The sequence below is a fragment of the Amblyomma mixtum genome, chromosome 4 (genome assembly GCF_055824585.1).
Source record: "Amblyomma mixtum isolate Tamu chromosome 4, ASM5582458v1, whole genome shotgun sequence".
In the NCBI taxonomy this organism is placed as follows: Eukaryota; Metazoa; Arthropoda; class Arachnida; order Ixodida; family Ixodidae; genus Amblyomma; species Amblyomma mixtum.
Window position 1 is genome coordinate 152,476,632 of NC_143015.1, and position 13,263 is coordinate 152,489,894.

The 13,263-nt window shown below is 48.4% G+C and overlaps 1 protein-coding gene and 1 pseudogene across 1 annotated transcript; one reads left to right on the forward strand and one right to left on the reverse strand.

Moving 5' to 3' along the window:
- The first annotated feature begins 3,309 nt into the window (after positions 1 to 3,309).
- LOC149348804 (uncharacterized) lies at positions 3,310 to 7,034 on the forward strand. The gene is made up of 6 exons (XM_089541852.1): positions 3,310 to 3,511; positions 3,789 to 3,905; positions 4,583 to 4,690; positions 5,218 to 5,295; positions 5,385 to 5,456; positions 5,877 to 7,034. Exons 1-6 carry the CDS (start codon positions 3,310 to 3,312, stop codon positions 6,959 to 6,961), a joined length of 1,662 nt encoding a protein of 553 aa, XP_089397978.1. The 3' UTR covers positions 6,962 to 7,034.
- A 2,519-nt stretch (positions 7,035 to 9,553) lies between these two features.
- On the reverse strand, positions 9,554 to 12,096 carry LOC149348805 (uncharacterized; annotated as a pseudogene).
- Positions 12,097 to 13,263: the final 1,167 nt, after the last annotated feature.

Below are 13,263 nucleotides of genomic sequence, written 5' to 3' on the forward strand. Positions count from 1 at the left end.
TTTTTATGAGAGCACATACGAATTATCCAAAGTAGGTATGCCTGAATGAGCATATTGCACTTTTTTCTATGCAAGAAAATGACTTTGAGCGGTTTATGAGAGTTTTGACGGGTGTTGCGTGCGTTCTTAATATGTGTAATGTGATCAAGTTCTGTTTACACGATGCATGTCGAAATGATTTCATTTAGTTAGGCTTAGAAACGTCTGTCTTGAGATGATTCAACTTAAGTTCAACAGAAATTGCTCAATAGTAAATCTCTTGACTACGCTCAACAAAAATTCCGTGTAGCAGGTGTTGTGTAGGCTCAACATACATTGAGTTCATGTGGGTTTCCAGTTGATTCAACAGGAGCTCAACAAGGCGTCAACTGAAGCTCAAAATTCATTTTTGTAAGGGTGTGACAACTGTGCCGCGATAGAAACTGTGGAGCATATCTTGCTTGAGTTCCCTGCATATACTACCGAGCGTGCGTACTATGAACATTGCATGCAGAAGCTCTGCTCAGTGCCCCTTACAATGGACAAAGTTTTAGGTCCCTTAGCCTGCCTTAGGCAACAGAGACTTGCAATGACTTTTCTATTCACATATTTAAAAGACATTGGACATCTTGATAAGCTTTAAACTCACTTGCACGTCACCTTCATGCATTCTTCATGCAGTGAACTTCGTCAGCCCATTTGACGGACTATGCACTCCATCACTCCATAGGTTACATCAATTCTCGCCATTGCATCCTTAGTACCCATTTCATGACCGCATTTTATCTTCGTTTTTTTTTTACCTCTTCCACTCTGCTCTCCTTCTGTCTTTATCTCCCAAATTCCCCTCCCTACGCAGAGTAGCATGCCAGCGATTTTTAAACGCCGGCTAAATTCTCTGCTCTTCATTAAAGAGTCTCTCTCTCTCTCTCTCTCTCTCTTTGTCTAAACGTGTATAATTTTTCTTTCAATTGCCCGCTGCGTTGCCCTCCTTCAAGTTCAACCATTATCGTGAACCTCCACGCTTCTTTCCCACAGGCTGGTATTACTAACGTGCAGCTTTCATACCCTTACAAAAACGACTTTTGAGCTTCAGTTGACGCCTTGATGAGCCCCTGTTGAATCAAGAGGAAGCCAACATGAACTCAATGTATGTTGAGCCTACTCAACACCTGCTACACGGAATTTTTGTTGAGCGTAGTCAAGAGATTTACTGTTGAGCAATTTCTGTTGAATTTAGGTTGAACCATCTCAAGGCAGCCGCTTCTAAGCCTAACTAATTGAAATCATTTCGACATGCATCGTGTAATCAGAACGTAATCACATTACACATATTAAGAACGCATACAGCACCCGTTAAAACTCTCATAAACCGCTCAAAGTCATTTTCTCGCATAGAAAAAAGTGCAATATGCTAATTCAGGCATACTTACTTTGGAGGATTCGTATGTGCTCTCATAAAAAGGGCGCTTAATTAATGCTTTACTTAAGTTCTTTATGAAAGAATCAAGGTCGTCAAATAATAAGCCGTTGCATATGAACTTGATTACTTCTACTACATATAAAATAAATAAATATTAATAATAATAACTGACATAACTTTGCTGATCGGCAGGCCACAACCTGCGCAGATCCGGACACCCCTGAGTAGGAATATATAAGGGCTAAGCCGAGGTTGCACTTAAGATAGTGCTAAGGCACATGTCCTCGCTTCGGCGGGCGCGGCTTCGGCCGCTTATCTGTTTTATGAGCAGCGTCCGCTCCGCCGGATGCAGTTGTTGCTGCGACGCGCGTCTTTTCTTTCCTTTTTGTCTTTCCTCTGCTCTTTTAACTCTCCTCTATCTGCACGTGGCAGCGGTGGTGGCTTGGCTCGAGCCAGTAGCAGGCCCGTGTAATTTCCTTTTCATCCTTCTCTCAGTCACAACAACAACAACAACATTGCACTTAAGATCGTAAGATGAACTCTGTCAGTTCTTCCTCTAGCCTCGTGTGCAGTACTGTCCCTGCTCTTTATGTGATGGAAGTGTAGGGGTGTATGTATGTAGGGTGTATACGCACAAACACATACATGTTTGTGCGTATGTGTGGAGCACTACGTCACAGGAGATGACGGCTTCACGTTAACGAGAAATTGCAGCAATAAATATGAATATACCGCCGAAAATTGCATTGGTAGTCAGTCCATCTGGCGCAATACGAATGCATTCCCGGGATTTTTTTCTTTTTTACCCCAGCCAAGATTCAGAATGGCATGTTGATTCACTCCCGTTATTCCAACATGAATTCAACATGAACGCAAAGCAGAAATTTTATTGAGAATGCTCAACTCTAGCACAGTGGCCACTTTCAAATGAGTTTCAACTCTGCCTCAATAATACACCAACACTAGCCCATCCTGGTCACAACAAAAATTTAACATGGCGTGTTGAGTCTGCTCATGAGAACTTCAACACTGTCTCAAGAAGCATTTTTGTAAGGGATATACATTCCTTTCGAGGGATATTGATAAACTGCTATTCATAACAGGAGTGTGCCTGAAAAATGCACTCCACCCCAATATGCGGCCGCTGTCTGGCCGCTAGGGGGCCGTGTAGTACAGACGCACCCCACATCGGCTCCGCACAAAGACAGCGGAATTCGCCAATCGCCAGCATCATCAGCCAAAATTTCACCACCCACGGATCTGCGAATGTGAGTGCTGCACGCCATCAATTTTTGGCCCGCCTACGCCATTTTTCGGGCACCCACGGCCCTTTCTTCTCTGTGACCTCTCCGCCTGAGCTAGGCCTCGCTCCGCTGGGAGCTAGGCCTACTCCGACGGACGCTTCCGCCACCAACGCCATCATGGAGGTGCAGGTGCAGGGAGAGGTTCTTGAACCCAACGACTACGACCCAAGGGACTGGACGCACATTCTTAGTGTGCCTGCCGGCTCCAAGGACGTCCTTTCAACAACCCGACGCCCGGAGGGCGCAGCCTCTGCTACCGGTACCCCCAAGTCTCCATGCCTTGAAAAGTCAGCGCACCTGCAAGCAACGCTCACAGCTGCGCAGCGTTCGCGACAGCAGCCACCGCTTCCTGCTGCAGATTACAAGATCGTTTTTAGACAACGAGGCTGGCTGCAGCTGGACATCCTTCCACCCCGACAACTACGAGAGGCCATCCTCCAAGCGGCGTCCCAACTTAAGGAGCCAGCGCGTACTCAAATGACAACTTGCAGAAAACCTTCTGCGCCTGCGCGGAAAAAGTGCGACGCTAGCGCCCCCAGTTTGGTTGGAAAGCAAACAGACGATCCGCCGTTTCTACGCTGCTGGGCCGCGCGCGCCGACACGATGCCAGCGCACTGCGTCGCGTATGGATGCAGTAACTATTTTTATGGCAAAGCGGACGTAAAGTTTTTTAGATTTCCATCGGCGAAACTGTATCCCGAGAAGCGAAATGCATGGATAGCTGCGGTGAAGAGGGAAAATGCAGACGGTTCGTTGTGGCAGCCGAACGACCATTCACGCATCTGCAGCGCGCATTTTATCACAGGTGAGTACAGAAGCACACTTGAGAGACTTATGACAAGTGTTGAGCACCACTTACTGTTGAACTATACTTGGGTTTCCATACTTTGATGAACCAGCGTAAAATAACAAAGAAAGGCTGCACGGACGGAAGCGCTTCCGTCCGTGTCGTTTCCGTCGATGCGCTACCGTCCGTGCAGTCTTTTTTCGTGTTGGCCGTCGTGTTATTATGCACGAGTTCATGGAAGTATGACGAGCCTTCTTCGGTTTGACTAAACGTTTAATATCGGTGAAAATTACAGGGCGGCCGTCAACTTTTATGAGGCACCCTGACTACGTGCCGAATGTGTTTTGCTACACGAGAACTCCGGGTCCAGCTGCCGTGGATCGGCACAACCGTAGTTTGAAAAGACAGAAAGGTGAGCCCGAAGTTTCATACTGCTAAGAGATTATGCTGGCAGCTACATGTGCTCCTTTTTCGGAATCTCGGTTGAGCGCGGCGGTTGAGGAATCTCGGTTGAGGAACGTTGCCGCAGTCACGTTTAGGAGCGCTGTAATAACATGAAAATAGCGGTAATGAAAACTGTCATTGTTGCTTTAAAAAAATATACAGCTTGATATCACTGTACCAATGGACTATTTGCGAACATTTCATGGTAATCAAGGGCGAGGCGCGTCTGTGCAAGCGTTATGAGACACTGCGTTGGGTACAGCAGCGAGCGCGAAAGTTGCACTGTTATTGCACTGCCTTTCGGTAAGCGTCGCAGGTGTTGATATTTCAACGGGAGCATGCACTTATGCCTTGTGATCAGTCCAGTGATCGAGAAACTACGTTTGCTGTGAGCCAGTGATATGTGTTCTCAAAGCTCTCAAAGCTTGTTCTTGCAGCTTTGTGTTTGTTTACAGGAGTTCTCAGTACTTAATATGTTATTGGTGGCAGTGTACACCACTTTTGGAATATTTAGAAACTAGTCCTTTCATTTTCTGTGCCATATGGCATCACAGTTTTTCGTTGCTATTGGTTTCACTGGCTGTGTATGCTTCAGCTTTCATGATATATGTGCCCCTCACTAAATCTCGCGAAACGTCATTCCAGGTGCTGCTAGTGCAAACCAGCTGCATAAAGGGCACAACCTGGCTGATCAACTTGCTGCCACACAACAGCCAACATTCCTTTCACCGACCCAAGTGAAATCCATTGAAGGTATATGCCATTAAAACACAGTAACCTAAAGACATGTGAGACACCTAGCATAAGCATTCTCATTGCTAAATAAACTAAAAATGTGTATGTTTCTTCTGCTCAGTTTACTCCAGTCCTGTCTGCAAAGTTATTCAGCATCATAATATTGTATTTTGTACAGGGTAGCAACAAGAGTTTTCTTCTAATAACAGAATGAGAAGAGAGATTCTCAAATTCTGTTCTAGTAATTTTTTTTCATTTCTACGCTTGACTTTAAAAAGATGAATTTTTTATTGGCTTCAACCTGAAGCTGAGTGCCCATGAGTAAACAAGAGTACACTTGATGGGCCGTGCCAAAGCCAAACAGGGGCTTAGCAGCAGTGCCTGGCAGTTGAGAGCAAGTTTTTGTACAGCACTAATTATACAGTTCATCAAGGACCTGGCATGCAATTTTTTAATGACTTGTAAATGACTCATCTCTTGGCGTCTTTTTTTACACTGCACCTCGTGAAATTAGGTGCCGTCTTCATGGCAGTTTATGCTTGCAGATGACGTTGACATGGCTGTGGACATCTCAGATGATGTACCTCCTGAAGAGCTACAACAGCTGGAAATTTCTGCAAATGGTGAGCTCATATGCACATACATCAGCTCATAGCATGGTTGCTTCCCGCACAGAGCTGTTGTCATGGCAGGCATCTTTTCGTATTTACAGGCGACACTGAGATGGCTGCAGATGGTGTAGTACCTCCTCAAGACCTTGAACAGCTGGAGATTTCTGCAAATGGTGAGCTCATGTGTGCATGCAAACGTTGATACCTTTCTCACCATCTTTTTATGTTGAATCTGTTAACATCACCATTTACAGAAGCTGTTGTTCACACAATACGCTTTCCATACAGTCCATTGCATTATTTACAGGGGACATATGAGCATATTTTTTAAGAGACGATGTACCATATTCTGAAGCACTAAACTTAGTGAGGCAGAATGTTTCTATTTAATTTATGTCAACAAGATGCTCTTTATCTGTTGCAAAATTGACATGGCAGTCATACATGTAGCTTTATTCTTGTACAAGTGAACACCATCCAAATTTTCCTGTTCTAAGTTCCACACAGCTATCGGGCAGCTGCCATTGAACTTCTAGCTTTAGTGCTCTCTCTGTTAAGGTAACAAATCTGTTTTCCTTTGGCATTACTTGCAGATACCAAGGCACACTCAATGCAGGGGTGCAGCTGTGAAGAATGCAGCTGTGGCAAAGTGACACGAATGGAGCGTGAACTAGGCAAACTACAAAAAACAGTGCTTCTTCTTGAGAAGAGGAACCTAAAACTTGAATGCAAGCTGGACAGGGTCAAGTCGAGGCTTCTCTCATTAAAGACACTACATGATCCAAATAACTGCATGCACTACACTGGACTGCCCAACTATGAAGTTTTCAAAGGCTTGTTTGAATACCTCAGACCGCGCGCCAGTGAAATGTCTTACTGGGGTACTGGCAAGAGGAGAAAAAGTGACCTTCGTGGCCGCCCAAGAGATCGGGAATTGGCCAACGAGTTCTTTATGACCTTGGTTCGGCTGAGAAGAGGAATGTGTGGCAAAGAACTGGCATGCAACTTTGTCATGAGCGAAAGCCAGGTCAGCCGCTCCTTCACCACGTGGGTGAACTTACTGCAACGAGAGCTTCAAAAACTCACCACGCTGCCTTCTCGAGAACAAATCAAGCCACACCTGCCAAAGTGTTTTCAGGAATTTGAGGACACGCGCCTGATTCTCGATGCAACAGAAGTGAGAATTCAACGACCATCATCACTAAATGCACAAAGGCAAACCTTTTCACCCTACAAACACTACAATACATACAAGGTGCTTGTAGGGTGCACCCCTGATGGGTATTTAGCATTTGTATCGCGCCTTTGGGGTGGGTCTGTATCTGACAAGGCCATCCTCGAAAGCACCGGGTTGCTTGATCAGTTGGTGGAAGGCGATGCAATCATGGTCGACAAGGGTTTCACCTTTCCTTACATACCCGCAGGGGTGACCATCTATCGACCCCCCTTTCGTGAGCGCCACGAGAAACAGATGCCGGCAGCAGCAGTTCATGAAACGCGACGCATTGCCTCTGCGAGGGTACATGTTGAACGGGCTATAGCACGTGTAAAAAGCTTCAGGATATTAGATCGGCCATTCCCAATCTCTATGATTGAGATTGCTGAACAAGTATTTCAAGTGTGCTGTTTCTTGAGCAATTTCAGAAATCCGTTAATAAAAGATGAAGCTACATCATAACCATTGAATATGATATTTCAATGCAGTAACCTGGAACTGCTCTGTGTGGTCATGACCAGACAGTGCTGCTATAAAATTGTTGACATTATGATTGTTTTACTTGTTGGAAAAAATAAAAATCATGAATGCACAATGAAATGCAAGTTTTTTCACTTTAAATCCGTCCACATGGGGCAGACATATCTCGGAGTGCAATAAGTGCAGCAAACATCACTGCGGCATCCAAAACGCCTAAGAAAACAGATTTTTTATAGTTGGCGTGTCTAGGTAAAGGAGAAAAGGTCACACAACATTAGAAGCAAACATGTAATCACTGTGAACAACTTCAGATGTCAGCTCCATCAAATATTTTTTTACTAAAAACAGCTACTGTGTCTCTGCCAAGTTGGTGCCCGAGCAAAACACATTTATTGCTGGCAAAACCAGATTTAAACATGGTATTTATTCTTGCTGTAACGGGGGGGGGGGGGGTTATTACCAAGTACTGGGGCAACGGCGACGGCAGCAGTCCAGGACCAGGTCGGCGAAGGACACACAAGCGTAGCACTGGCAAAAACTCTCGAGAGCACTGCCACCTCGTCTTCGTGTTTGCAAATCATCAGACGCATCTTCTTCTTTAGCCTTACAATCACCCCGGGGAAAAGAGGAGCCATCCTGGAAACTTAGGGTGATGGCAAGACGGCGGGGTCGTAGTAGGGCTTGAGGCGCTGCACATCAACGGTCTCCCGTCCTCGGCGGCGGAGATCAGGAGACGGCGTGAGGGGTTCCACGACATAATTAACCGGAGAGGTGCGCTCCAGTACACGGTAGGGACTATGGTACTTGGCTAAAAATTTTGAGGAAAGACCGGGAGTTCCTGAAGGGATCCAGAGCCAAAACAAGTGCGCCAGAAGAGTAGTTCGGTGAAGTTTGATCTTGGTCGAGGCGTGAGCGCTGGCGATTCTGGGTGTCAGTCGTGAGTGAGCGGGCGATTTGGCGGAACGCAAATCGAGGGAGGAAAAGAGTTCGGCCCCTTGCAAACAGTCCAGAGTGTCGTCTATGCGCGGAAGGGGATAGACATCTTTGCGCGTAATCTTATTAAGGCGGCGGTAATCTACACAGAAGCGTATGGAGCCATCCTTCTTTTCGACGAGCACCACAGGCGACGCCCATGGGCTGCTTGAAGGCTGAATGACGCCGCTCTGGAGCATCTTGTCGACTTGGTCTTCAATAACTTGGCGCTCGGCGATAGACACACGATAGGGACGTTGTCGCAGCGGTGCGTGGTCACCTGTGTCGATGGCATGGGTGACAGTGGAAGTTTGGCCCAAGGAACTTTGATGTGAGTCAAATAACGAGCGAAACTGATGAAGTAAAGTAAGAATCTGTGCCCTTTGCGGTGCTGGAAGGTTGTCGTCGATGGAGCGAAGGAATGCTTCGGTTGAGGAGAGATCGGGCGCAGCAGTAGGTGGGCTGAGTGCGGCTATGGAGAGGTGCGGCGAGTCGTCCGTCTCTTCGCAGATGAGCAGAGACGCGAATGGTTGTACCGTGCTGAGACATTCACCTAGGAGCAAGGCGTTGGGGAACGAGAATGGGTTAGAGATGAACAGTACGGAGAGGCCAGCGGATACAGTCAGTACGGCGTATGGCAGAGGAAGACACTTGCGGTGCAGAAAGATAGGGGACGGTGTGAGGAGGACAGTGTCGTCGCGAAGAAAGCCGCAAGAGAGGGGTACGAGAACTGAAGAGCAGGGGGGCAGGTCAATGTCTTCGGCAACGAGGGCCTTAACACAGGCACCAGAAGGGGCAGCATCCAAGACAGCTTGGGGCAGGTGAGAGAACTCGACTTCAGCTCGAGCACAATCGATGATAGCAGCATGGCGCGATAGGAAATCCCATCCCAGGATAACAGCATGAGAACAGCAGGGCAGTACGACGAATTCAACGGCATAGATGGTCCCCTGGATGACAACTCGAGCGGTACACGCTGCAGACAGCTGGATGTTCTGAGCGCTAGCAGTGCACATTGAGAGTCCAGCAATTTGCGTCCTTACTTTTCTTAAACAACTACACAGCTTTGCGTCCATGACAGAAACCGCAGCACTAGAGTCGACAAGCGCCATGACAGAAACGCCGTCGACGGAAATTTCGATGAGGTTAGCGGCCGACGGATGAGGCCTTTCGAAGTTCAATGTGATGTTCGAGTGTTCCTTCTTGCGGTAGAGAAGCTTCCTGCTTGGCCTAACAATCTGCTACATGGGGCATTCTAGGAACATTCATTTGCCACCGCGGTGGCTCAGTGGTTATGGTGCTTGGCTGCTGACCCAAAAGACGCGGGTTCGATCCTGGCCGCGGCGGCTAGAATTTCTTTGGAGGAGAAATTCTAGAGGCCCGTGTACTGTGCGATGTCAGTGCACGTGAAGGAACCCCAGGTGGTCGAAATTTCCAGAGCCCTTCACTACGGCGTTTCTCATAGCCTGAGTTGCTTTGGGACGTTAAACCCCATAAACCAAACCTAAACCGAACATTCATTTCTCTGTGGCCTTAATACTCTTTGACCAAGACTTTACATTTTCAGTGAAAGTAACATATTTTTTTCTCGCGGTGGTTCACAGTGGCTTACGGGCTTGCAAGTATTGTATAGTCTGCCTTCTCATCAGCTCACTTCAGCTTTCTGATTTTCATTGTTAGGCCCTCATCTGCAAGTTGGCAGACATAAAAACCCTGCTCTAGTTTCTTATAGGAGACATACTGCCCGCATGTGTACAGTTTCCCAAGTCTTTTAACTCGCTTTGTCAGCATCTCGGGGATGAGTGCATGGTGTGCAAAGTGCAGCAGGGCAGGTAGCATATCCTGCTTCCAAAAGGACTCGTCAAAATCAATGCGCTCCCAATGAATGTGTGCTGGCATGTCAAGCTGTTCGTTCTCAGTCCAAATGACGAAATCGCACCACTTGTGTCCGGTGACAGCCATCTGCCCTTGCACTTGAAAATAATAGGAGTGATCTCGTTTCAAAACAACGTCCCCATTCACAATCTTGCAGCAAAACGTCGGATCATTGCATGCTGTTTCAGCCGGCATCCCCTTCTTGGAGTACGGGCACGCAAGCCCTCTTGCCCATCAACTCTGACGATTCTGTCTGGCGATGCTGCTAGGAACCCGTATTCCTCGTGAATGTGCAAGCCAGTCTCTTCAACTTCTATACTGAATCCTTGGGCTTGCATCAGCGCCACATATGACTCTACAGCCGAGACTTCATGTAGCCGACAATATGCCATTGCTTCTGACACTGCTTTATCACTTGGATACAGTAGAGTCTTCAATAAGCCATCCACTTTTATGCAGCGACATATCCTCTTAAATACCGAGGCTGTTAAGCGGCCGGTCCTTTCTACAAACCAGTGCTTATTGTTGGCTTGCCCCAGTGTGTGCATGCATATGTGCTTCCTTTCAGCAAATGATGGTGCCAGCAAAGACTTGAAATGAGCTGCAACAAATTCTGTGGCACGTTGGTTCCACAAGTCTTCCTCATCGCTCAGCTGCGGCAAGGCATTTGCTGCTTCTTTTTTCACTGCCTGCTCGCTTTCTCTGGAGCACATATAACGTAATGCGTGCAGTGTTGGGCATGCAGCAGCAAGGCTTGCTTTCAGTTTAGCAATGTCTTGACCACATTGCACTTTTTGACAGGGATTGTAGTCACGCAGCCGCTTCACGGAGGCCGGCTTATTGATAACATTCCTCTGGAACGAAATTTTCTGGAGAGGCACTCTTACTGCAGGTTTCCTTGCTGAAATGGAAACAAATTGAGCATTTCAGTGTTATTTTACACACTTTTATGCACACCCAGTTCTTGTATCCGCCTACTTTCCACAAAATGGCTCGGTATTATGCAGGCAGCAGTAGCAAGCTGAGCATTTATGCCTGCCCTGACATTTTATCCATTTCAACTAGTAAACTCCAAACCTTCAAACTCAAGAAAATGGACAGTGCTTAGCTTCTTGCACAATGATGCAAACCTTCTGCAGGAACTATCCACTTGCACGGCAAGTCTGTGCAGGATGGCTTGTTCTCATCTGGTACAGGGTTCTTGTCAGCAACAGTGAACAAGAGGCCCGCAACATGCTGGCATGTCTCGCTCAGCCTGAAAGAGGTAATGCAGGTATTTTTCATACTTTGAGTTTGTGCCCTTCTGTATCGCCATCTTCTATGTAATTTAGGAGATCTACTGTACTGTCAGTGGTTATGTGCATTAGAAAATAGCTAGGATGTGCTAATTAGCAGGTTGGTTAATATCTAATAGTTAAAATTTTACCAGCTACAGCTGGGTGCCTTACTTATTTCGAGGTTTTTAGCTCATGTCAGTTTCTAGATTTTATAAAATGCGATTCTTGCCGCCGCTGCAGCGAAAGAAACTTTGGGCCCGCGCACGCTCGAAGCCGAAACAGCGCGGCCGGGGAAGGCACGCAGCCCCGCGCTCGTAGGCGTGGCGCCTCATTTGGCGATTTTGTAGCAAAGCCGATTTTCTCTCAAGCATTTCAGGAGCCAAGTAACTGTTAGCGAGACACCTGCGGCACTAGAAGCGCAGCTGCAATCAGCAGTGCTCGGAAAATGTGTAGGGAGAGGGCGTGAATATTCAGACAGAAGCAACGCTACACACAGTTTGTCGCTTCGTCAGGCCAAGCGACCATGCTAAAGTTACGCAGGGAAGCTGAATTTCTCGAGTTTCGCATATGGCATAGTTTTCGGCTAAGCGTGAGCGGTTCAGCGTGTCGACATCGCATCCGCGAGAACTGCTAACAAGTAAAACGTCTCTTACCCTGCAACACATTCAAAGTGAGCTCCAGCGATGGCACCTGTAGCACGGAAGTACCACGCCGACACAGTGTAGACGCCCGTCTTCATGGATGGCGCGCACGCCGCACGCACAAGACCGAGTTCCGCGTCGGCGGTGAGAACGTTTAGCATAACGTTCTTTACGTACCCTTCCTCTTTGAGGGCCCAGCCACGATGCGCCTCACGCACGGTCGGCGCAAGCGAGTTCAAATAGATCCACACGCTGTCGCTTGTTATTGTACACTGCGACGCGTCTGTCGTCCACCCGGTTGACGAAAATGCAAATGGTATGCCGTCTTCTTCAATCATTTTGCACGCACAGGGTTCACAGTCGCGCAGGGCTCGAAAAATACGTTTGGCAGAGGCACAATGGTCAAAACTTGAAGTTTTCAAACGCGAAGAAAGGGCACCAACCAAGCTCCGCCAAGCTAGCCAAGCTAGCGAGGTGCCATCTTTTCCAAACAAATAGTCTCGCACCCAAAGCACTGCAGCTTTCGGCGCTGTACTGTAGACGGCGCTCACATTTCTGCAAGTTGTCAAATCAGGGTACACCCGGTCAACAACACCTGCACCGTAAGCACGCCCCTAAAGGATGACGCGCTCGCTCTGGTTCGGGTGAACACCATCACACACCAAGGCAAGGAATTCGCCGTAGCACCTTACATAGCCCCGCCGGACGGAGCAGTACGCGGAGTCATCTCCAATGCTTATTGGAATGAGACCCGACAGAGCTCCTGCAAGACCTGATCACCGGCAACCCAGACGCCCTCATCGTGGACGCCCGCCGAATGGGCTCCACGCGTTCCATCCTAATCACTTTCCGAGCTGGACCTGTCCCACGCGCCTTCCTTTATGGAGGAGCCCTCCACAGGTGCACACCCTATCGAGGGCATATAGACGCCTGCACTAACTGCCGCGTCCCTGGTCACCGGGCAGACGTGTGTGTCCACCCAAGATCCCATAAGTGCCCCCGCTGTGGGCAGTCCCACCCAAAGGAAGATGTGCCCTCATGCACCCCCAACTGCATTCTCTGCGGAGGCCCTGATATGACCGGCACCGGGAACTGCAAGGGACGGGGCCGCAAACTAGCGTCCCCGAAGAACGCTCTCTCTCCTCCGGGTACATCGCGGCTTTCCCGCTGCGATCAACCAGGCACAGCCAGCAGACGCAGCTCGACGGCTTCCCGGTCGCCTTCTACAAGCCGGCAGAATGGCAGCAAGAACGCCACGCGTCTCACCTGGGCAGACCGCGTTTCCGGAAAAACCACCCGTCAACCCCCTCCACCCCAGTCCTCCCAGGCAGACCCGAGAGACCAGGAGCTCAAGGCCTTGCGTGACGAGGTAAGCCGCCTTTCCTCTCTCCTAAGCACCCCCGCCCCCTCCATGCCCCCTCAACCCGCACCCCCTGTCATTAATTCGAGCTCATCATCCACAGACACTTCGAGCACCCCTCCTGCAAAGAAACAGCGCACCACAGACGCCACACCCCCT

Bases quoted from the DNA above. Each gene is read 5' to 3' on its own strand.
- LOC149348804 (XM_089541852.1), top strand. From the start codon at position 3,310: ATGCCAGCGCACTGCGTCGCGTATGGATGCAGTAACTATTTTTATGGC. The intron at 3,906-4,582 runs GTGAGCCCGAAG...ACGTCATTCCAG, and splicing joins TAGTTTGAAAAGACAGAAAG to GTGCTGCTAGTGCAAACCAG. The intron at 5,457-5,876 runs GTGAGCTCATGT...CATTACTTGCAG, and splicing joins GCTGGAGATTTCTGCAAATG to ATACCAAGGCACACTCAATG.